The sequence below is a fragment of the Malurus melanocephalus genome, unplaced genomic scaffold (genome assembly GCF_030028575.1).
Source record: "Malurus melanocephalus ecotype Western Australia unplaced genomic scaffold, MMel_1.1 scaffold_27, whole genome shotgun sequence".
NCBI classification, from domain to species: Eukaryota; Metazoa; Chordata; class Aves; order Passeriformes; family Maluridae; genus Malurus; species Malurus melanocephalus.
In genome coordinates this window covers 714506-740634 of record NW_026623259.1, presented here as the reverse complement: position 1 = coordinate 740634, position 26129 = coordinate 714506, and the positions used below count along the sequence as shown (strand labels likewise).

The following is a 26129-nucleotide window of genomic DNA, read 5'->3' as shown; positions in this document are numbered from 1 at the left end:
ATGCAGGAGGCAATTATACAATCAACCTGAGAAAACATCTGAGAATAATTTCCTGTATCACAAGGGGTATCAGAATAAGCACTAAAATCCTACTCTGAAATAAGTACCTAATCCATCTTTGTGTACTTGCATGTCAGCCTATACTAAACATATGTGYTAAAAATACAGTGAATAATAAGTATAGCAGTCACTGGCTGCAGTAAATAACAGTATTCTTGTAAGAACATGGTTTTGCTCTGAATAATAGAACTTCCTTAATACACTTCCCATCTCTCTTTAGCCACTCTTCTTGCTGGCCATACTTGCATTTAGATATTTTACATTTTTATTCATCAACTGACATTTAAACTTTTCTGATTATTCTAGTATTAAATAGATTTAACTAGTTGAGTTTCTTTTGAATTTTTATTTATACCTTGTGTTTTATCTCATGTGGAATTGATATATGCATAGCTAAGAATTTTTCTTCAAACAGGGTTGCCACAATATGGCAGAATATTTTAACTGGATCAGTTCTGTGTGTTTCAGACCAAAAGGCTGAAATAAATCAGCAAATACATAAGGATGTTGACACTGGTAAAGTTCTTGGGAGGGCATTCAGAATTGGTAAATGTTTAAAGAGTGACTCTGTAAAGCTTAATTCAACTCAATAACATTCTACTAACAACACAGCAGCCAATACTTCAGAGGTTCAATGGCAGTAGCATTTTAGTGGAATTCTACATTCTGTGACAATTCTCTATCACAGCTCCTGATTTGATTCTATACCCTTTTGGTATTCTTATATAATTTTCATCTGTGGCAACATTGTTTAAAATAAAAGCTCAGTGATTCTTTATCTTAATGTTAGCTAGGTATTATGTTGACAAAACTCAACCCTGCTGTGGGACAATAATAAAATGTCTGGGACCCATACCTTACATGGTTTTCTAATTTTGTGCAGGCAAGGAAAGAAGACCTTGTGCAAACAATGGCTACTCCAGAAAAAAAAAGGACTTAATAAGGAATCTTCATTCCCAGAGAGGCTTAGTAGCTCTGGGTCTACAGAATTGACAGATTACCAATAACTGGGAGATGGTGAACTAACAGCTGTACCAGTTCCATGGTTAAGAGCAGGACATCCAGGAATTTGCCTAATTTGAAAAAAGTCCCATAAAGTAGCACAAGTTATTGCAATTTCACAAGTCACATTCATGAAACAAGTGGGAAACAAAATAGTTTATGTTGGCCTGGATTAATTTTCAGCTGATTTGTAAATACCTGTAGCATCTCTTATTTTAAAGCTACTTCAAGTATCAAGATGGATACTTATTCTCTAAAAAGCATTTAAGTGGTCTGTGTTCTTTCTGTGATCTGAAATCACCCTTTGTGTTAAGTCAGTTTTAGTTTTCCCATCCTGAAGTTTTGTTATGCACTGCTCACTGCAGCAAATTGAGTTGTTCATAATTATTTCAGTCATTTTAATGAACTTGCAAAAGATGGAAAGCATTTCATTTTATCTTTTTTTGCTTATAATTCTTTTTTTACAGCTRTGTCCCTCCTGTCCACTTTACCAAATCTATCTGGATACCAAATGATGTAAAACTTTAAATTTTCTGCCAAGCCCATGAGTATAAATTTCATACCAACTGGCTTGTTGTTTGTAAAATTTGTTTTCTGGTAGAAGCATTACACCGTTATCAGAATGAGAGTCCATAAACTACTTAGTGGGGAACTCATGGACATGATGTAAACCTGAATCTTGTAATGAAAATTTCTCTTATTATCACAATAATGTATAAAAAAATCCCTAAAGCAAGAATTAGAATGTTGAAAATATTTTATTTTAGTATCATTCAGGCATGCTTCTTTCCATATAACCTAGAAGGTCTGTGTAGTAAGTCCATGTCAAAACTATTCTTGACATTACTAGATGAAACCTCTATTAAAAATTCCTCATTCCTCCACTATCTCTACTCTGTTCTACACAATTTCATCCCCTTAATCTTAACTGGCAGTACTCCCACTTCCTTATCATGGTGCCTACCTACTTGTTTCAGCCTGTTGAACTCTGCTGATACTAAGGCAACCACTTGTTACAGTATTGCCTGTCTCTTAGAAACTCAAATGTTTGAATTTTCTAATGGCAGTTTATAATGATCAAATGGTGCTTTGAGCTTTCTATGCCATTCACCTTTTATTCTGGTATATCCCTTGTCTTATCACTTTTATCAAGATTGGAGGTTATGTGCATTTTTCGGTATATTAATATATRTAATATTTTTATTGATTGCCACATTCTTATTTTGCTTTGACCARTTCAAAAGGAATATGACTTCTTGGAAAAGAGACTGAATCAAAAGCTGATTTTGCTTTATCGTGTTTGATGGTTTCTGTTGTTTTTTTCTCTTTCTTTTCCTTTGTTAGCAAGGCATACAATCTAATTGTCATTTCTGCATGCTGAATGGCCTTGCTATCATAGGTTTACACCAGGATATTAAGTGTTTGGTTATCTCTTACTTTTACAGTGCTGGGGCTGCTCACCAGTAGTCTGGGCATTGTTGCAATTCCCATATATCTGTTGTCTTCCTGGACTTGTTTTGTTTGAGTTTATTATGTCAGAGTGGCGTTTTATATTACGGTCTATGATTCTGGCTTTCCAAAGTGATACTAGTAATTCAGAGCTCCTAAAATTTCAGTTTGTCTTCTGAGAAGAACTGTTGATCCCCTCAGTGAATTCCTAGGATGTGCAAACTGGACCTTGCTAATGATTCCTTTAATCTCATTTATCTCTTTCAGCAAAATCAGCATTTCCTTTACATCCCCAGTGGTATGAAATAAAATTGTTACAAATGCCAACAGTTGGATCATGAGAAGATGCTGTGGGAAAACCATTCAAAAGGTTGATTTCTTGTATTGCTTTCCAGCTGTGTTATACGTGAATTCTTATGCTACTGTCTAAATGTGGGTGCAGCAATATCTACCCGTGGAAGAGACTTTTATGATAATTTGGGTTATTCTGTCACAGCTGGTCCAAGTAACAGGAAACTGTAAGTCTTCCTTATTGACCATGTGGGAGCAGGTATGCACTGGAGATGCCCTGACTGTGTTTGTTTGGTGGCAGACTGAACATGACCCAGCAGTGTGCCCACATGGCCAAGAAGGCCTGTGGCGTCCTGGCTTGGGTGAGAAATAATGTGGACAGCAGGACTAGAGCAATGATTGTCCCTCTGTACTTGGCCCTGGTGAGGTCTCAAATCCTGTGCTCAGTTTTGGCCCCTCACTACAGGAAAAACATTGAGGTGCTGGAGCATATCCAGARAAGGGCAACAAAGCTGGTGAAGGAGTGGCTGAGGCAGCTGTGGTTAGCCTGGAAAAGGGGAGGCTCAGGGAGACCTTATTGCTCCCTACAACTGTTTGAAAGGAAATTGTAGCGAGGTGGGGGTCGATCTCTTCTACCAGGTAACAACTGATAAGATGAGAGGAAATGGCCTCAAGTTGCCCCAGGGAAGCTTCAGATTAGATACTATGAAAAATTTATTCACTGAAAGGGTGGACAAGCTTTGGAACAGGCTGTCCAGGGAAGTGGTAGAAACACCATTTCTGTGGTATTCAAAAGGCATGTGGATTTGGTATTTGGGAATATGGTTTAGTGGTAAACATGGTGGTGCTARGTTAATGGTTTGACCCAGTGATCTTTTCCAACTGTAACAATTCTATGATTCTAAAGCAAAGATTATTAAACTTGAAGAGAAAGGTTCCTTCCCTCTAGTAAATCCCTAATATTTAAATGGGCTGTAGTCTACCCTCCTGTGTGCTCATATAGAATCATGGTTTTGCATAGGATCCTGTTTATGTATCTGCAGCTTTTTCTTTTTAAGTCTAACCACGGATATAATTCCATTCAAGCTGCTATTGCCATAGGTAGAACAGCTCTCTTGTTACATAAAACTCATTCGTTTCAGTGTGTGAAATCAACAGGCACTAGACTGTTAAAAAATATACCTTCTGCTAATTTGTGCAGTAAAATACTCTATACTCTATAGCAGTTCCTATCTACTTTGATACTCTAAAAATGTTCTGAGTCTTAATCATTCTATATACCAGAATTGTCCAGGTTATTGAAGAGAGCTCCTTCTTTGTTACTGCAGCTGCACAAGCTGCCAACAGCTGTTTGGTCCAGATTTCTTTCCAATAATGCTTTCCAACAGAACTTAACCTTGCACTAAAATTGTACCAATGCCTATGAGGCTCCGCAATAAACAAATTTKCCTCTGTCCCGTATAGTTCTTTTCCATGCTTCTCCTTGAAATACCCATTTCTTTAACCAGATCATCCAAAACCATCATGGAATATATCTGAAATCCAGATGTATATGTGGAAAAATAGACCATATGGTTTGCACTAGTGATCCATGATCATGGATTTCCATGGCAACATCAGCCAATTGAAACAAACCTGCAATTAACCTATTGAATGACTTTCTACAAAATCTCCACATTCTTCTTTGGCAACTGGCTCTGACTGATAATTTCAAGTAGACTGGGTTTTGTAGCAGGCAAATAATCCCACCAACCTGCTTCATAGTTTGCCAGTATTTTTACTTAAATAATTAATGATGTAACAGAATTCCCTTGTAGCAGTGACAATAATGGGATTCTTATTATTGTCAGCATCTGGAAGAAGAGAAAAAAGACAGCATGCTTTAAATATGATTTTCCTGGTACGTGGAAATTTCATCTGGGTGTCAGGATATATAGCTTGTGATTCTGAATTTAGGAGAGTCCTTGAGGAATTAATGGTTCTAGCTAGCACCTTTTTTAATTTGGTTGGTTTGATTTACTGTTTGTTTGACCTACTTTGTTTCTGTTACCTGGAGTGGGAGAGATAGATTTAGATGAGGTGACAACACAATTAAATGCTGTATCATAATGCTGCAGAGAAAAGGAAATAAAGGAATTCAGTGTGCTTGTTCTTTGAATTTTGTGTTTGCAATGTTCACAGGTTTTAGAAGTGTTTCTATTCCAGTTCTTACTAAGCTTGGAATTTTTTAAAGTCAAACATCATATATGCAAATAGTAAAAATAAATTAGAAGACTTCAGCTGAGATACAAATACACAAATTCTCTTTCACCTTGATTTTACCTAATGTGCTTCCCTGTTTRTTCCTACTTTTAACCATCCTTTCCATTCCAACTCTGAAGAGTAAGGCGTACCATTCCACTTCCTCCTTTGCATGGGAGGTTTTGCTGCCTCCTTAATTGATTGTGCTTAGTTTTACCAGGAGCTGAAAGTATCACAGCAAGAAAGAAAGCTCTGTTAATCATGCAATGCCTGCTAAGTTTGCATGAAGACTTATCTAATGGGGAAAAAAAAAACAGGGTAGGGAAGAAAAGTAAGTTGATCTTTGCACTCATCACAGAGGTAAATGTTTGATTTCTACCAAGCTGAGGGCTGAGGAAGTTCTCTTTGTCASGAGGAGGCCAGTGGACAATGAAAACTCTGCATCTTGGTAGTGCTGGCTGTTAGGAAGATCTTTTAAAACTTTATCCATTTTATAACAAAACAGTGCTTTTTTTGGTTTTTGGTTGGTTTTTTTTACATCAGTAACTAACAAATATCACTAAAAATGCAACAGTCATCTCTAGGCTTTGCTTTGGCTAAAATAAAATGAGATTAATATCTTAATAATGGARTTTTAATGTTTTACTAAGTTGTGTTTTTACTGAACTGAGAAGGCCTTTACAGACTGAATCTTTTACAGCAACCAGGATGAAAAGAAGTACAATATTGAAAATGCATTTTAAAAAAATATTTACTAGATTGTGATGATATGTATGCTATGGCAATCTGAAGAAGAAAATACAAATGGAGACTGTCACAGTAGACAATTATTTTCTGTATCAAATGCTTGTATACCTTTAAATGTTTACAGACAGCTTTTTGCAGGGTGGCTAAATAATGAAAAACGTTTCTATCATTCCACAACAGCTCTTCTTAGAAAATATGTAGAATTCATATTGAAGTTCTAGGGTTATACYCTTAGTACTGTTGTGGTCAAAGATACCAGCATTCAAATCTGGGGTGACTCCACAGCACAAAGTACCAGTTATTGATGCATATTGCTGTTAGGATTTATGTACTCGGCTAGAAATATTTATTATTTAAATGTTATTGAAATTTATCATAGTGCTTGTGAGTTCTGTAGTTAATCTGGTAACTTTAGCAACTTGAAATCTTCAAATAAAAACAACTATGGAATTCTGAGACACAAAAGTAAACACACTGAGTTTTTTAACAAGTAGTAGCCAAGAATCTATTAAGTCATATAGATTTATCCTGAAGAGTATTATAGCAGGCTAGTAGATGACAACACATTTGCTTCAAGTATATTTGAAGAATTTTGTTAGTTTTTTCTATRACATTTACCAATACTGCAAAATGTTATTTAATGGTTCTTGTTCATATTGGACCCACTCCTGTTACACTGTTATGACAAACTCACCTGAACTGTTTTACAAATTGCTTTTGGTAACAGTGTTGTAATTTGAAGTTTTGTTGCTTACTTTTTAATGATATAATTTGCTTTTAGGCCTACTTGCCACTAATTTTAGTGCATGAGGCATATAGGGTGTGTGGTGGAGCTTTTTCTTGTACTACAACAGTCTRAAGAAATACACTATTTCATTAGCCCCCAGTACAAAAAATGCTTCTACCTAAAGTCAGTGGAAATTTGGTTGTCAGCCATAGAGGTGGCAATAGCTGGCACTCCAGTAGTTAAGAACTCCAATTCTGAGACTCAGTTTCCATCTTTGTAATGTGATTGCCCCGTTTTCTCGTCTTCAGTCCTAAAGAATACTACAGTATATTACACTGATTTATGCAGAGCAGCTCATATAGTGCTGCTCCTTTTTTAGTCTGTCAGATTTTTTTTTTAACAGTGGAACATTATACATGTCTCTTAATCTGTGTTCTTAAATACGTGTTCTTTTGAACAGTGGCCTTAACCATCAGTGTACCCATTCAGAGATAGGGGAACACATATCAAGAGAGAAAATAATCTCTGGACTTAATACATTCTTGGGCTAATAATTTCTTTGTAGCAAAAATTAGCTAGTGCTGAAAATACAACTTAAAATTGCACAATCTGTGTARGTTTAGATGGCCAGTACAAGAAAGTTTTCCATAAGCCTTGACTATTTCAGGGCTCTTTTTGATTAGTTTAAGTTAGGGTTTGTAATTTTTTTATGTATATTTAATGTTCTATATCGAGAATACATGCTGTGATGGTGGACTTCCACAGAAGTGTTAAATAGGACAAACTTCATCTAAGTCTTATTTACATTACCTAAAGTGCATAGCATGAGTTTTTACAAATAAATCTGTAGATAGTAGTGTTTGTTGAAAAAAAGGTAGTTTTTAAAGGAATATATGTGACTTTTAACTCCTCTTTTAAATCCTATTTTAGGTTTGAGGAGCATTAGCTTGGAAAAAAACAATTATAATTCATTACATTTGGAAGCAATGTTAAGACTGTCTATGCTTTCAAATATTTTAAAATATTCTATCTTTTTTTCTCCTGCTTGCATTTTTTTCTACTTTTGGTATGTAAATATGACTTCTGTTGAACATCTACTTGTTATTCTGACCTTTTTATTTGTATGCATTAGCAAAATAATCTTCTTTTACCTGCCCACGACACCTGCTGATCATTTCGCAGCATGTTCTAATGTTACAGCTTTGAGGTTACACAAGCACTGTTGCTTATTACACTGTTGGAAGAGTCATTGTGTGGAAAAGAGTATCCCGTCAACAGCAGAGAGTCGCATCCTGCTACATTGTGGGTGTTGCTGGCAATCTTCGAATGCCAGAGCCCCACATAACTCAGGGACCATAATGCCTATGAATAGGTATAGAGAATGTATATTCACACATTATGATTATACCTCCATTTCTTGCATGTTTCTTCAGATCTGTCAGAAGCGCTTTATGGAATTGGTACCAAGATATTTTGCTTTCATCTGTTCTCCGGGTCTGTGAGACAAGGGTGGTGCAGTGAATACAGTGTCAAGGCAAGAGCAAGGCATTTACTTGTCTAATTTCAGTCTTCTCATTTTATTTGAGAAAAAGCAATAAATGATATTTTTGGATCAAGGAAAATTTTCTTGTCTGTAGTTTTTGCTGRCATAATTGAGTTTATTTGAATATTGCCAACAGGAAGTCTTCTGCCTTGTCTTGCTCAACTGAGTGGCTTTTTTTTTTTTATGCAGAGGCACACAGCTTTAAATCCTGTGCAAATTCTTTTTGTCTAGATGTCTCTGAAGTTTAGAGTCAAGGAGAAAAAAGTTCACAGCCTGGAAACCTGTGTAATGTATTACCAGCAGGTGTGAGGAACTGTGTTAATTTTGAACATGAGATGATAAATACARATCTTGGTTTGGGGAGTTTTCCTGCAAAACAGTAGCATGTGATTCATTACACTGTAATTTGGGAGGACTTCTGTGAAGGACYGCTTTTCATTTCAGATAGATTCTTGTGCTATGAACATCCAATTGCTCTATTGAACTGTTGCTCTTGCTGCTGTACTTGTTGCAATAYTTCTGGGACACTTAAAAATTGCAATTACTTTTGAAATATTGTTAAAAGTTTTAACAGGTAATGGTATAAAAATAATTTATATTTCCAGAAAACCTGAGGAAACAGGAAGAAAATTAGACTAAGGCTTCTAGAAGCAATGAGTAATTATTAAGCCACTTCTAGTGATACAGTTAATGATCAAAACAGCAGTGATAGAAGTATAATGAGAACAGTGTATTAAGTATAAGGAAAGGCATTTGGTAATGCAGCATTCAGTTAATGGCATTGAAACTGCTGTTTGAAAATAAATTTAATCAAAAACATGGCATGTTGGAGGAGTACATCTAATTGATCTAGAAATGACTAAAAGGCACAAAAAGTGTTTTTTGATTGATCAGGCTGGGTTTTGTATCACATAGTTTATATGTTACTGAGTTGCAGTGGAAACTTCAGAAACATCCCACTTGGTTTGGTTGCGTTATTGCTTACCTTTGCCTTTATTCTTTCAGCACTAATATGTATATAAATTTATATCTCTAAAATTGCAGGAAGTAGGATCTACGGGCTCTTTTGAGATAAATGATATCTGAAGCATTCTGGGTCTTGCAAGCCTCTGATGGGTGTGGATCCTGGCTCGGGTTAGGCTGAATGATTGAGAAGAAATGCCAACCTCCTAAAAGAACACTGAGAAGGTTTTTTTAGAGTAGAAACTCAGTACCTGAAAGTCATGGATCAGGCAGGGAAATGTCACCAAGTAGTTGTTCTGTTGTTGGAGCAGCACTGGTCCACACCTGTTCCAATTTAATTTCTCATGACTATATTCTGGGGGGATATCCCAAGTAGGAATGAGTTGGTCTCTATGTGTGTATTTGGTTTGTGTGTGTGGTGTASCTACACAGAAAACCTTACTATTCCCTTCTCATGAGCTCTGTCATATGGAGGATATTCCTTCTTCACTGTTTTATAGGTCAYCTTTTATTCTGATGTTAACAAGGTTATTGCTGGAGGTGGTCTATGTCTGGATAGGGATAGGTTACTCTTTCTATGTTTCCATTTTAAAAGGCTGCCTTTTTGCAAGGGAATCTGTTTGCTGTTCCTGTCTGCCCAAGCAGACTATTTGTGACAAGCTACCAACTCAAGCTCATTGGGTACAGAGAATGTGCTAGACTGGGTTCAGGCAGAACTTCATGTTCTAGCCTCTATTTTGAGAGTGAGTTTTTCCCCAGGCATTTGTGATAGAATAAAGATATTTGTAGTCAGACAAGAAGGTGCTGGAATGATAAAGAAATGTTTCATTGCTTAGGAAAGCTGCCTCCTCATATGCTCACTATTCAGAATTCTTATGACACATCTGAAGACAGATACCTTGTTTTCCATTTTGGTGTTTGGGTTTTTTTTTACTATTGGTAGGGTTTTGGTTTTTTTTCCATCATTATATACATAAAATGAGGTATGTCAGCCATACCAGTGGTTATATCTGCATTTTTCAGCATGGTATTCATTTAAAAATTCTCTTATTTCCTTTCCTGGCTTAATCTTTGAAGAATAAAATTTACTTATTCCTGTTACTCCCTTTCTTCTAGCCTTCAGTGTTTCTACTCTCAGCTTAGCATCTAGAATTCAGGAAACACAACCTTCAACTCTTTTTTCTAGCTTTGGTCTTTTTATTGGTGCTCTTAATCATCTCTTAAGGAAGGAAGTTAGAAAACTCACCACACCTCTGTTTAACTTCTTTCTGAAAATCATGTCTACTTATTTTTCTGACTTCTCTCCGTTTATGCACCCCCGGCCACCTTCTTCCCACCCAGGTGTAACTGGGTGAACCTGCTTTTTCAAAAGTATGTTTGGTCTTAGCTGAGAGAGGCAGAAAGGTAGCTGAGGCTGGGAAAAGGGTGAGCTTAAAGAGACGCCTTTTTTTCTCTTTATCCTCTATTCTCAGAATGCTGCTGGCTCTTCTTTTTACAAATTTTATCACAATCTGAAAGTTTTTGTCCCTTATTTGTCGTAAATTACCTTCAAAATAAAAGCAGTTTGAGGAGACAGACTAGATTTCTGATTTAGCTGACTGCAATATTAGGGAAAACAACTTATAAGGTAATGAAGTAAATAAACTGAAAATGTCTCTTATTCTGCTTTCCAAAATGAAATTGTTTAAGAGCCAAATAGATGTATAGGTGTTTATACTATTTCATTTTCTAATACTTACACATTGTTCCTTATTTTCCAGCTCTAAAAGAAGAGTCTAAAGCAGTGCTATATTTCTGTCAGAATGAAATTGTCTTATTTTGGGTCAATAAAAAATTCTTTCATTTCCTGTAGCCAAATGTATGTGACAGACCTGTCCACTGTGACTGCCAACCCTAGCCAGGATCCTGTGCAGGATATGGCAGTGAAAAAAGTAMAGCTATAGTATGACATGTGATGCAGTTTTGTGATAATCTGCGTGTAGCAGATGTTGCCTCCTAAATTCCCARTAGAGATTGTCTAAAGTAAAAGGCATTTCAGATTTTGATAATTACTGTAAATGTATTAAGTATTTCCCTTCCTATGTACATGTCTGTGTGTGTCCTGAGTCCTTATAAGCTTAACAAAGCTGTGGGTCATTGACTTGTGCAGCTTAACTATGCATCGAATAACAAAAGCATTTCCTTTTACTTATGTATTATGCAAAAGTGTAAACAGAAGTGGTTGATATTGTTTGTCTTTCCCGTATATTATTTCAAATACATACTTTTTTTATTGTTCTCTAACTTCTGTGCTGTTGTTCTGAGAAAAGATGAGCAAGACTGTAATAAATATTGGATGAGAAATCACTTTATTTCTGTACAATATAATTAAATATTTTAATTATTTGTTTCCATCTCATAACTTACCCCTTATGTTGTCCACTCTTGTTTCATTATGCTGTCTACAATTAGATSCACAGTTAACTCTTTCCCTCAATGATTATATMTATATGATTATATATAAATATATAATTTTTAATCCATTAGTGTGCATGAATAGATAGTATTTTTCCTTTCATACAGGCACAGGGAAGTGTAAATTAAGTTCCTGTTAGCCAGCAAGGGAGAAGTCTATGTAAGGATAGAGTGTTAAATTCCTGTTTTTAATTTCTGTGATAAATGCAGTTAGAAATAAAACTGCAAATATTTCTCAAGTCATTGACTCAGTTTATTAGTTATATCAATTTTTGTGCATACCTAGGTTTTTAAACTCTACGTAAAAGTATTGTGTTCACATTGACTAACTTAGTCCTAATTGTAGTTAGCTAAATATAGAAACCCCTGGGTAGGAAAATAAAACTGAACTTTTAAAAGAGCCTTTAGGTTCTAGAGTCTAATCTGAAAGTGCTTTCTCTGATAAGTCTTCAAAACTGTTTAAGTCTGTAATTTCAGTGCTCAGTGCTGTTAAATTTGTCTGGTTTTCCTTATTTTCTCTCAAAACCCATTATTACTGTGTCTCTCTAGTGTCATGCCAAAGAAAACTGTGAGATTATCCATTCTCCCATTGCCCGGTGGGAAGAAACGGACTTTTAATGAGGGTGGGTTTTTTGGTTTTGTTGGTTGGTTTTGTTTGTTTTCCTTCTATCAAATAATACCTTTCCTTTCAGAAAAAAAAAAAAAACAACCAAAAACAAAGAAACAAAAGCAGAACAAAATTCCTCAGTTGAAACAYAGAGCTCAAATAAAGGATTGCAACTTGGGTTCCACAAAGCAGCTTGTGACTGGGTGCTTGACCATCTTCAAGCAAAATAGCTTTAGCAGAGCAAACTCAGAAAACTTATCTCAGAATGATCATCCAGGTAGGTCTCTTACCAGACATGGGAGACAGTGGCGCAAGTTCAGGGTCAGAACTCAGTGGAACATGAACTCCATCGCCAGTTTTTAAGTCTTTGCAAAGCGCCTCAACCTTTGTTTGACCAGCTTTTTATTATTTTACACATCAGTTATATCAGTATATAAAGTTTTGGTTTTTTAGTAAATAGGTGAAAAGTCAGGGACCTGAGTTGCTTTCTATGCCTTTGTGTTCCTTTTTTTCTTATTTTTGCAGTGTTAACAGTGATAGCTAGTATTTTACAATAAGCCCTATTTACCTAGAGCTCTGAGAAGTATTTTTTGTCTGCATCATCTAGAGAGGTATAGGTTTGAATTGCTCTGCAGGTTTGCTTGCAACAGTGGCAGGCTGGTCTTGATGATCAAACTTCATGTTCTGCAGTTTAACAATTTTTATTAAAAAGTGTCATCAGAATKCTTACATCTCAGGAATTCCTTTTTAAGTGGAGGGAATGCTTTTTATCAACCAGTTCTGTGGACAGCTTCAAGACTGATGCCTGCTTTGTTGTTGATAACACCACTGTGCTGTGATTGTCTAACAGGATTCTAATCCTGTAATACAAACTTTTTTCTTGCAGAAAAGTCATAGGGTATTTTGTAAATAAAGGGGGGAAAAAGGACAGTTATCTTCTATGGCTGTATAATGGTGGKTTTCTCCTGCTGTCACTTGTGTAAATCACAGCTTGACATAAATCTACACAACTTCAAGGCTAAACTTGCTTCTAGCCTCAAAATTCTTAACTATTTAAATACAGCTGTATCTGTTTSGCTTAGCACAAGTAGCTTCAAGATCTCACAATGAGAAACTTTTAACCTCATATAATTTTTTCATTGYGTCCGCTGTGAAAGGTATTTGATTAAATTCAGCAAGTCATGATATTCTGCTGACAGCTGCCTTTAAAATAAAAGACATCTCATTTTGGCTGGAAGAAAATCCTTTGTGAAAATGTCARTCAGTGACCCAATCCTTGTTCTTTTGTACTTGAAAACATTATTGGTTTTCTGAAGCCTGACAAAACATGGGGCTTTAACCTACTAACCTGAATTTCAGTATGGCCTCTGGAAATAGAATGCACGTGGGCCGAGAATGCTGAGGGCACTGCATGGAAAATAGGTGATTTTATGCCACCCAGCACTTTTTCTTCAGGTGGAGGCCCGTCTGCCCATTTACCTATGCAGAGAGCTCAAAGTTCTTGGATATCTTTAGGGGGAGCGATGATCCTTTTTTTTTTTTTTTTTTTTTAATTTTGAATATTTTAGTTAATTTTGAAGCAACTATGTTTGAAGAGGCAATTGCAGAGGCAATTTGAGACTATTTGAAGTTGAGAAAAAAAGACCAAGTCTTGCAGTTCTTTTGTAACTGGAATAATGGTGGTTTGCTTCCATCTTTTTCCACTAAGTTCAGAAAATATTTGGACCCATACGGAATTGTTTTAGGAAAGAGTAGCATACACCAAACTAAGCACACTTTCTAAAAGAAATGGATTAAGGATTCATCGTGCTTGCATGGATTCACATGGTAGAGTTTATACTGCATGATCTTTGCAGTAACATTCCAGTAAAGAAAATCCCAGTCTCAGTGCTCTGACAGGAACTCTGGCTCTTTCTCTTTTAAGCAGTTGTAAATAATTAAGCACTTTTTGTTATGCTCTAGGTAGTTCAATAGTCTTTGTTGCTCAGCTGTTTAAGATTGCCAACATATGCCTTTTATTGAGTCACAGAAAGTATCAGTCTTGGATTTTTGCCCTTTTAACCTCAATAAAACCATTGTTCTGGGATTATTACATGACAGTATGAAGAGGAAGAAGTTAAGGCTATCTTTGGAAACATAAACCTTGGAAGCTTGTCAGACTTGGATTTTCAGGCTCTTAACTCCCCTCACTCTTATTATAGACTGGAAGAAAACAAACCCTGAAATTTTCAGAGAACTATATTCTACTACAACTTCCTAAGTGCCAAGTATATTTTATCAAGTGTAAAGTAAAAAAATGTACCCTACATCTGAAAACTGTTCTGTTGTTTTTTTTTCACTAGCTTCAATATTTGGGAAAAGCACCTTCTCTTTTTTTTTTTTTTCTTTTTTTTTTTTTTTGAAATGAAGATACCCTATCAGAAGTATCAAGTACCCTATCAGGACAATTGTTTTTTTCTGATTAGGCTAAGTCCAAACTGTTGAAACACATCACAAATCTTGATATTATGAGGGTTACTAACAGATGGCTTTTACCATTTTAAAAAATCTTTTAGAAAAATTAGTAGTGTGATTTTCTTATGTAATCAAGRCCATAGTCTGAACTTCCTCTGTTCATATTCTAGACCCTTCAGGACTTTGTTTCACATAARCTAAGCAATTTTTCATTCAGTACTTTGATGGATCATGAAGAAAGATCAAAATAACACTTCAGTAGGTCTAAAAGATTTTACTASTTTTGATGCATCAGTATAAATGGAAATGGATTGTCATAGAATAATGTGTTTCTGAATTAAATAATACATTTTTGTTTCCCTTATTCTGTGTCAACAATTTCGAAAGGCTTAAAAAATACCTTCCAGTTAAAAAGGTATTATTTTAGTTGTAATTAAATCCATAGACTAAATGACAGCATATGAACATCTGACTTTTTGGTTCCTTCTAATGTGGTGTTACAATTTTTGTTGAAAATTGTSTGCAATTTGAAGTGTTTTGAAGAAGTTGGCCTGTAGTGCCTGATGAATCAACCTTCGCATATTCAGTATGAGTTGCTCCAAATACCAATACACAGCTGTTCTGCTGTTCCTACATCAAGCCTATGATGTATTCTTCACTCTTTTCCCTTTTGTGATTTCCATGTAAGACTTTGCGAAAGCAGGGTGTGACCATTTGACCTGTCTGGASTGAAAGGTCTGGTACTTTTACGGTACTTCATCTCCCAGCTTTATATTTTGGGCCGCAGAAATACATGCCCCATAAAAGAACTGTTTAGTTTCCCTGGAATATTAAACTGTTTTCTGTATTTTTCAGGACCATATACTTATTTAACATGGTTAGATACTAATGATACAGTGTGGGAAAGCATACATAACTTTGCTTGTCAAAGGTATCCAGTGTGCACTGAGTAAGAATGTTAATCTGCAAATATTTGAAGCATTGGTTGAATCAATTTTAGCAGTCTTAAGACAATATGTTGGAATACAGTTTTTGCTTGTGGAAATGGATCCAGAAGTCTGACATCTTCTGCATACCTGTCCGTATTTTAAAAGTATTATGAATGTGGACTCAAAAACTAGTAAATATCTAGGTCTGGTAAATATCTGTGAATTATTTACTTTTTAAGTGAATGCTGCTATAGTATTTACCTTGGTTATGACTCAGTTTTCAATATATCTCCTGGGAACAGAGAAGCTTTTTGGAATTCAAAACTGGCAAACTGTATGAAAAGTAAGATGTTGCTAGTTTGTCCACACTTAGAGAATGCTGTGGGGACTTTAACAACTATGAGTAGATATTTATAAGTCATAAGGTGGAATGATTTTGTTGAATAATAAATTACACATGTACATAAAACTGTAGTTGACAGAGTTCTTTCACTGTTGCCGCTTTACTGCTTCGAGTAGTTTTTAAWGGGTGTAAGCAGCTCTGAGACTGAGTAATCAAGTTTTTGTGAATGACAGTTGTAGGGTAGAATAAAGCCCTGCCTCATGGAAAAGTGGCCAGACTATTTTTGCTGCTTGTAAGAGAAGTTGGAAGTTAGATGAAGGTAAGCTGTCTCACAAGAGATATGAGGAGCTGTACCTGACCCATATGTTAAGACCATTCTTCTAAGAGGATTTGAAGCAAAGCTTCCCGCCATTATTGAAATTACATGAAGTGATGAAGGGAACCCAGGTCCAACTGAGTGTACAGGGAAGCCTGAGAGAAAGACCAGTGTCAGATTCATGGATAAAGTTCTCCGCTTTCACTAGAAAAAAGGAATATACAAAATAGACCAACCCCTTCTTTGGGGTTGAAAGAGACATTAAAAAAAATAAAATTAAAAAAAAAAAAGAGGTAATTTCCATCTTATTAAAATATTCAGAATATTTTGAGGTTTTGGTTAGAAAATGTGATTTTTAGGTCAGGTTGCTCCAATTACCAAACAAAGAAATTGATTTCACCTTGATGGCTCTTTTCTCTCTGTAATTTCTCTCTCTCTACCTCTTTGTAATTTTTTTTAATTGTAAAGAAAAAAGCTTTCATAAGATCAAAATTAAGAGTCTGAACAGAGCACATTTTTGCTTTAAGCAACAGAAAACTGTGACTTAAAGTTAGTTTTGACAGCTCTTCAGCTTCATTTTCTCAGGAGATTTTATTTAATACGATCATGCTTTCTCTTTCTACTAAAAGTTTCTACCTCTTTGTCCATTGACATTAATTAATCAAAAATCCAAATGTAATTGATTTCTTAAAATCATAGAATTGTGACAATGGCAAAAGACCTCCAAGATCCTAATGTCCAATCTTTGAACAATCACCACCACTCACCTAAACCATCTTCTTCTCCTCTTCTTGTAAATCAGCAGCTGGATTGAAAAACAAAAAAGCCCCAGAGCCCCAGTGTGTTGCTGTCCTARGAAGGGGAATGCAAAACTCCTTTGGTGACTTCATGGCATCTAAAGCAAATCTTCCCCATGCCCTGCCTTTCTCTGCCTTGYCCCTTGCCATGGGTTCATACTCATACTTACCTTGGCAAAAGCGCTAAGTGAGCTTTCTTCCTCGAAAGCACAGATCCCAGTGAAAATGCACCACTCCAGGGGGGTTCTCAGCTAGATCGGAAGCCTTAAGCAACTTTACATGCCGTCTGGTGGCTTTGGAGCAGAATGGAAACACRTATGCAAAGACAGGAGAGAGGTCAAGGGGCATCCCACAGGGTAGAAATGGCTTTAAGTTGCCATGAACATGGAAGCAACTAGCCAGCTGGTCTGTTTGCCACGTGTGTGACTTCACACTGCCCTCGGCCCATTTGTTCTTGCCTGGTTGAGTTATCCCTGTACAAGTGTGGTAGCCAGAGCTAACACTGTGATGACACAGGGAACCAGCCTTTACTCATCCTCCTGTTCTCATGCCTGGCTGTCTTTTCAGACTGTGTTTTCTTCAGACTAAAGTCACATAGGCAGTGGATGTGGATACAACTAAAGTAGCTGCTGTCCCAGTGTATYAAGTTGCATTCCTGCAAAAGTGAAAGAAGTTCATGTAAATGAAATCCATAAATAATACTAAAGTTGGAGGTATTTCAATCCCTAGAGAAGAAAAAAATATTAAATTTTATTCCTACTCAGAGTAATTCTAATGACAAGCTTCGCATTCATGTCAGCTGAGTATGTTCAAGATCCCTGGGAAGATTAAGACTCTGAAATAAGTGAGGAAATGTAACAGTGGAAACTTTGTGGATACATGAAAGAAAAATGACAAGAAATGTGTAATACACAACCCAGAATTTGGGAGTTTTTGCCTGTGGGATGTGTGTGTGTGAAAATATGTGATTTATTTGCAAAACTATTGGATCACAGACCAGGGAAGTAATCACTCCTTGGGTTTGGGTGAACAGTCATAGCCTGTACTTAAGGAAGTAGGCAAAGACATATTCTAAGTTTAGAGCAGAAGTGTTCAAAATTAAGGAAAGTTCGTGGAGTTTTTCATGCAAGAAAAATTACATAATCAACTGTGATTGATGGGATGTCTTTGTTAGTCCCAAATTTGCTACAAGTGCGTGCAAATCAGCTCTTATGGTAATAGCCACAGGGAGATACTGTTATGAAAAATACTTCATTATCTATTGACATTTTAAGTAGTTTGGACCTGATCCAGTAATGGTTTCAAATAACTAACATACCTCACTTTCTAATGTAAATTTAGAAAAAAAAAAAAAAAAGAAAGGAAAAGAAAAAGTCTTATCCCCTAGAATGCTGGTGTGTACTGTTTAGAAGACTGGATTTCCAGTCTGACTAGCTGATCTCAAAGGTCTTTTCCAACCTAAGTTGATTCCCCGATTCTGTCTTTAAATTAAYGTTTCACCGTTATTTAATGAAGTGGAAAAATTTGGGAGGTCTAGGTAATCATGTCAGGGCCTACCCAAAAAACTTCTCTCAGGAGCCAATGGAGCTTGTAGGATCCCAGCCTTGCCCCGACTCCTTGAGTGAACGGATCTGGATCCTTAAGCGCTCAGACCTCCGGAGGGGCTGGAGGGCTGGCGGGGTCTCACTGCCGCATCGGGGAGCGGCAGCAGGTGGGAATCTGATCCCGCCTTCTCCCGGCTGCCGGGGTGCGGTGCGGGTGCGGTGCACAGCGCAGGACGGGGTGCATTGCGGTGCGGTGCCCGGTGCGGTGCGGTGCAATGCGCGGTACAGTGCGGTGCGGTGTTGTACAGTGTGGTGCAGTACGCGGTGCGGTGCGAGGTGCGGTACGGTGAGGTCCGCGGTGCGCGGTACAGTGCGGTGCGGTGCTGTACAGTGAAGTGCGCGGTGCTGTGCAGTGTGGTGCAGTACGCGGTGCGCGGTACAGTGCGGTGCGGTGCTGTACAGTGAAATGCGCGGTGCTGTGCAGTGTGGTGCAGTACGCGGTGCGCGGTACAGTGCGGTGCGGTGCTGTACAGTGAAGTGCGCGGTGCTGTGCAGTGTGGTGCAGTACGCGGTGCGGTACAGTGCGGTGCGGGATGGGCTGGCGCCCCGGGCCCGGCTCCACTAGGTGGCAGGATGCCGAAGGGCTCCGCGCTGGTGTCCTGGAGCCCGGGCGGATTTAGCCCTGCCTCTTCGTATTGTCTCAGGACATGATAAAATGCGGACAGTTTCCTGGAGTCCTGCCTGCCSCGCGTTTCTTACTGGTTTTGTCATTAGTAAAATAGAATCGGGAAGGATTCGAGGGAGGTCTGAGACACAAAGGAGCCCGGTGCGGTGACAGGGTAAGGGGGCACTTCTTGGCWATCGGCAATCAACGAGGGAGAATTGCCGAGGCAAAGAGACATGCTTTATGAGAGCACAGCGGGGTGTAGCGAGAAACGGTAAAATAAAAAGTGTCTGCAAAGTTTGCAAAGAGTTTGCAAAGAGGAACAGCTGGTTAAATTGTAGCGCAAGCTATAAGTCTGTAGAAAAGTACGTTCGCTTCTTTACAGAGGCAGTTCAGAGGGCAACGGCTGCATGATTTAGAAAGCGTGGCCTTTTCCCTCCGTATTTTTCTAAGTTACAGAAAAGAAAGGACACTGGAGTGTGTAAATATTAAAAATAAAGCATAAAATAGAATGAAATCTAACACAGAATTAAATCACGTGTTCTTTTTCTTACTTCTTGTCATCTTTGTCTCTTTCAAGTATGCTTTCTACTGTGTACTATGAAAGCAGTGATTTTGTTTGTATGACACACGTATAAAGCTTCAGAAATAGCCTTAGGGTCAGATGTGGGTGTTTGGGCTGAACTTACTAAAGACATAACTTCAGTTCCCATTCCTCTCGATTCAGGTACGGGCTTGACACAGAACTTGAAAAACTCAAGTAAGTGTATTTTAAAGTCGAAACGATCGCTCTTGCCCTGCACCCTTCCCTGGGCTGACCGCCGGCCCTCTGCCTCAAGTCCTTGTGCCGCTGCGCTCGCCTTCGGGACCGTAGGGGCAGCCCACGATGGACGGGGGCTTCTGGCCCTGGGTACCCACCGAGGTCAAACCCCACTAAAGCCGATCCCGGCTCCCGCGGGTGTCGGTGGGGTGCAAGCCCTGCGTACTGGGACGGGCTCGGCGGTGGCGAGCTGCTCGTTGGGAGGTCGGGGGGGTCTCCGTGCCCCGACGGGGCTGTCCTCACTGCACTGTCCCCGTTAAGCTGTYTCCCCTGCCCTGGACAGAGGGCAGAAGGCCCGTCTGGAAGGTTGGTTTCCCCGCTTCGGCACTTGGTCAGGAGAGGGGTTTGGTGCTGGAGRGAGGTTGTGGACCCGGGGTGGGGTGACTCGGGAAGCTGCGTCGGCAGGTGGAGGTAACGGGCTGGGTGAGAGCCGTCGGGGAGCCGGGGAGGAGAGGGTGCGGGGGGAGCGGCGGGGCGCGCCCGGTGCGCGGTGCCGGGTGCGGCGGGGAGGCGGGGGAGGAGCGGCGGCGGCGGCAGCGCACGGGCTGGGGCCCTAGCCCGCCCGCCTTTGAACCGGGGCAAAGCAGAGGCGGGGAGAGGGGCCGGGGCAGGAGGCGGACGGTGACATCAGAGCGGCCGGGCGGATAAGGTGGGAGAGCCGCAGGAGCGGAGTGGGCGAGCGAGGCGTCAGCGATTAGCGGCTGCCTCCGGTCCCCGCTCACCGCACTTCACCGCATCTCCCCGCACCTCACCATGCAGAGGTCTCCCCTGGAGAAGGCGAACATCTTCTCCAAACTTTTCTTCAGGTGGGAGCCCCGGCGCGGCGGGRCGCGTGCGGGCGGGCGCAGCGGGCCGGGCTGGGCAGAGGCGGCGCGGGGAGGTCAGAGAGGGTCCGCGCCCCCCRCCCAGCCCCCTTGGCCAAGAAGGGAACCGAGCACTGGGCACTAATGAGCTCTGGAAAGGCCTGTGGGGAGAGTGGTGGGAATCTCGCTTGTTGACGAGATCACTCTTTTTTTCTCATTGCTCCTGGGGTTTTAGTACCAAGAATGGGCTCTGTCAGGTGTCATAAACCTTCACTGGACCCGGACAGATGAATTTATGGCATAATTTGAGCAACCTTTGGTAAATTGCTCAACTAGTTAATCTGTTATTTCACTGTAAACTTTGAGAACCCAGTGGGATGGTAGGGAGCAGTGGGGAAATGCTCTCAAAGCAAGGATTCCTTCTGTTTGGCTCTTTGAATGTTTAGCATTTGCTCAGTGTGCAAGAGTAATAWATGATCTTACTGGAAACAGTTCCTCATAATGTTCCCTTACAAGCAAACTTCCTAGTGCGTTTTGTTTCTAAAAACTTAAAATAAAAAGAGAAGGAGCCTGGGCACAATGTACTTTGTAAGACAATATGGAAGCCTGAATACATCTTACGTGACATCTCTAGAAATGACACTGCAAACTGGAAAGAGCAAATAATCTTTTTGGTATTGGCCCACACATCACTGGTTTTGCCTGAATACTGGTTCCTCCTTTTGTTGCTAGAGGATCTTTTGCATGGCAGGGGAAAGAGGGAGGAAATCTCGTGTAAGATGGGAACACGGTGTAAAACTATAACATTGTCATGAGGTCTCTGCCTGAAAAATGGATGGCTTTTAGCTACCTTAAAATCCTTTTGGGATAGCTTTCATCAGGTTGTTCTGTACAGTTTTCAAAGTTTCTTAAGGAAGGCAGTCAGTATGAGTCACAGTTTGTCTGCCTCCCCCCCCCCCCCCCGCCTCATTTTAGCCAGATATGATTGAGGGGAAAGATCCCAAATATAACTTATTCCTGAAGTTTTACAAACATCCAATGATCCTATAGGTCATACTGCAGTGGTAAAGAAGCTGTGCTTGCTTTCAAATACTGTTAGAGCCACGGAGTGTGGATGATGGGAGTGTAAACAATTACAAATTCTCCATAAAAGATTCTTCAGTCAGTACTCCTGTCAAGTGTAAAATAGAAATCTGTAGGAAATAACTCTGTATATTAATTTCACTGCTCAAGGAGCCACTTGCTCTATTTTTATTTATTTTTATAAAACTTCTATCACAGTCAAGCATCAAGTACTCTCCTAGAACCTGTGAAGTACTCTCCTAGAACCTGTGAAGGTGTAAAGCATAAAACCCAATAAGATAAAGCGAATATATTTATGATTTCTACCATAGTGAAAGTTTCCATGTCTGTAACCAGATGCAGTTCATGCTCATTAAGTACATAATTAACCATCCTCAGGCCTGAGCTCATCTTTTAAATCAGTCTTTAAGTCCATTAAGTGGTGTCTATATCATGCTTATCATGTATGATGCTTTATATTGTACCAGCTATTGGTCAGATGACTGTAACCAAAGTGATAATAATAAAGTATATAAAGTTAAGGACATGTTCACGATGAATATTAACTAGAGTAGAGAAATGAAAGATATATGGAGAGATATTGCTTTTTTTCAATGATAATGAAAGAGGTGCTTTCAAGTACAAGAAGTACATGTTTCACTGAAGTAACATCTATGTGTGAAGTACCAATCTGAATATAATGTGATAAGTTGAAGGTCATGTAAGCAAAAGTGATTTTAAAGTATTAGCTATTACTATAGAGGAAGTCTTGCTGATAAATATAATATTGCTATTTAATATATGTACGAGCTGTTATCAGCTATAGGTGTGTAAAGTTATTGGCAAGGTTTTATTGCTTCATAATGTATCCCGTTTGGGCTGGAGAGATAGGTTTAAATGTATTAAAGTCAGAATGTAGGTCTTTGCTCATAACTGGATAATTTACACATGTTTCAGTATTGTTTGTACCTTTTTTCTTAATTCTCTTTGCCCCCCCCCCAATAAAAAAAAAAAGTGAGTAACTGTCTTGGTATACAAAGGGTAGTACTTTATAGAAAATGCTATATTTTTGTTATATTTCCAAGATTACTGATAGTGCTGGAGCAAAACAAAAGATAATTGCTAGCAGTGGTCATGATAGAAAGTATTTAAAATTAGAAATCATTTTTCATCCTAAATTTAAAACAATTTTGGTTTAAAAACTGAACTTTGGTGGTTCACAAATGAGGTGTGAAAACTAGTGGTCTGAGATCTTCTGTAAGGGTGGCACTTAGAAAGCACTGATACTGCGAGTTTGGGGTTTCAGAGTGTCTTTTGAGTTTTGTTATATTTTCCTTATTACATTTTCAGAGTTGATCCTGTTTGTTCCCTACCACATGCAAGACATTTTTTATCTSCACATTGGCAACTTTTTACCTTGCTTAAAGAAAACAGTTTTRTGCAGAAGTAGTCAAATTGTCATATGCTTGGTTTGAAGCTTTCATGGTGAAGCTTCACTTTTGTCTTTATAACCATTGCTTATTTTCTGTTGGAATTTTGGAGTTTTGCAGGGTCAAGGCCATACCTTTTGTCACAAACAGTATCAGACTACTTTGCAATCACCTAGTTTTTATTGAAGATTAACTGAGATCAGGAAGTCTTTTTAATTAATAAATTTTTATCTGTGAGCTGGCACACAGAGTTATTGCTGGAGTTTCAGAAATAGCTGCAACTATGGAACAATTCTGACTTTATTGCTTTCCTTTTGCATGCAAGTTTAGATATTAAAATACAAGTTCTCAAAAAGTAATCCTTGTGCTCATGTCCAACTCTTTGARTGTATACTTTTGCTTTGGTACCTTTCAAATGTGACAGCTTTTGACAAGACCTAGTGCTTTAGTGCCTGATTCATTATTAAATCCAAATGAAAAATACAAACTAAGCCAACTTTTGTGTCAAGTCTTCTCATGGATTCAGTCAATCACACCTACTCTAGTTGCTTCTTTCTTTCCAAATCAKAGAAAAAGAAATCTGCCACCTTTTTATACAGCTGTCCATTGGTTCATAGAACAATTTAGCCTATAGGGGATAAATGTTGGATTCATTCTTCTGCCCTGAGTGTGTAGAGGGCTAGGAAAAGGAATTCAGTTTTATGCTTCACCTCTTCTAGGAAGTAAGACCAAGTGYTACCAGTGTTAGGCAGAGAAGGTGTTTTAGTTCTTGATCTCTGGCTCAGCTACTCTTTTTAGAGCATAATTCAAGAGCAACTCTGTACTCTACTGAATAAGAAACTTTGCAAGTTGTGATTCCTGGGCTGAGACTTCTTATGAAGTCTGTTAATAACCTTTAAGGTGGATAACTGAATTCAGGACTTAGGCTTTGAAAGTACTTAATCCATAGGCTACRGTAATGCTATTCTATCACTCTTTCTAGCTTAATTCAGTCATAATTTCTACTTTAAGAGTGCCTTGTACAAGATAGTTTCTGGTTTGAAAAGGTGTTCTCATGAGAATTAAGTTAATTCCCTTCAGAGAAAGGAACTAAAGCCAGACCTTCCCTCGRCAGTTCCTTCTCTGTCCTTTAACTGAGTATCTTAGAATTTAATGCCAACAAGTTACTTAGGATTTTGAATCTTGAATTGAGAGGGATTTATGTATTTACCTTGAGAAGTTTGGGGTTTAATTTGTACATTTGTACTCAAATTTTCTCCTGAAATTGTCTTGACTTCCAAATTTTGTATAGGAAGCTTCAAGACCTAATTAATGTCTATAAATTTCACTCTGTAGGGCAGGTGTCTGGAAATTGTCATAACCAATACATATTTGGAGCATCCCTTATCAAGATCTAGCTGTAGCATTTTGCTCATCTTTCCTCTGAGTAAGGAGCCTCTGTGTACAGTAGCAGGTGGATTGAATTGCAGCATTATGCCTCAGCTGCTGGGGTGGTCAGCTTAAACAGCTTTTCAAGACAATTTTTCTGCAATGTGCTCTTAAGGTCCTATATGTGTCTAGCCCTGATGAGCTGCCTTTCACTGATCCCTGGCAATCATAAATCCTGGCTGTCAGTGATAAACCAGCACAGATGCAGCTGGAGCACAGGTTATGGCCCTGTGAGGCTGTCTGATCGTTTGTCTGTTGCCACAAGTGGTCCTTGAAGACCTGCTGGCCTGCAGACCTGTCTAAAACAGCAAGGGGTGAGTGCTTCTGAAAGTCAGATGGTTCAAAGAWGTGCATCTGAGTTTTGGACTCTTTTTGAAAATTTGACTTCAATATGCAACTTGAAGTCAACTGGAGAAAGGATACTGAATCTCCTACACTTCAAGTGATTTCAGTGAGAGGAATACCTTCTTTAACAGTAAGGATAAATTGTGTCCTTGGCTCAGYCTGATACTGCATCTTTGGTCTAATGACCAAAAGTGCAAACCCGGCGTAGCACAGGGACCTTCCCTGGCTGCTTTATAACTCTAAAGCAGCGGTGCCTATATCAAGTTCTGATTTCTGAAATAAATGTAGTCTGTTTTCTTCCTGCAGGAGGAAGACTTAGTATCTTGATGAATTATCAAGCATCTGAAATATTTGCAGACCTGTCTGTACCTTTTTATTTTCTACATGCTTATTTGATTTTGGTGAGATACAAAGTAATCTATCCAAATTGTTGTGTTGTTTTTTTTGGTTTTTTTTTTTTAATACTGTAGGCAATGCCATGTTTAATAGTTTTCTTATCTGTATTATAGAAGCTTCTAAATGCACTAGCAAAAATTGGAAGTCCTTTATACTAAGCAAAATATTTGATAAGGAATTCTGTTTTGAAGATCTTGAAGTCTGAGCAGATAGCACAGAGGATGGATTAAGAAGTTTCCTTACCAGTTCTGTAGAGAGCAAAGTGGAGTATATAAAGGTTGTGATTTGTCCTAGAAGTATGTGGTGGAGTCAGTGCAGTCTGCCTGAGGTCTCCTGACCAGGACTTTGATGGCACAAGGGTATTTCTGGTGTGACAGACTCATTTCAGAATATTTCTGCAGTAAGCAATTATCACCTCTTTCATACTGAAGAATCTTTGTCTCTGAATATCTACATTTTCGGAGATGCTAAATTTCAAAGTGATGAGAATAGTGTGACTTATTGCAAGAGGGTTCTACAGGTTGCTGCTATCCCGGTTTATGTTTTTTCTCTTCACCCACCCCATGTTCCTGTGCTATAATGTTGGTATTTATCCTTTATTTTCATCCAACTTTTAAAATAAAGGATGTGAAYATTTGGTATATTGGACTCATTCTGATATCTCACTTTAACATTCACCTTAATTAATTATAAAGTTAATCTGTAAATTCTGGA

At 38.5% G+C, this 26129-nt stretch overlaps 1 protein-coding gene across 1 annotated transcript in view; it reads left to right on the top strand.

Moving 5' to 3' along the window:
• The first annotated feature begins 19100 nt into the window (after positions 1 to 19100).
• Positions 19101 to 26129, top strand: part of CFTR (CF transmembrane conductance regulator) — an 87092-nt gene continuing 80063 nt past the window's right edge. The window contains exons 1-3 of the mRNA XM_057390465.1: positions 19101 to 19159; positions 19859 to 19891; positions 20006 to 20257. Coding sequence (XP_057246448.1) covers positions 19101 to 19159; positions 19859 to 19891; positions 20006 to 20257 — 344 coding nt within the window. The remainder of the gene's footprint in view (positions 19160 to 19858; positions 19892 to 20005; positions 20258 to 26129) is intronic.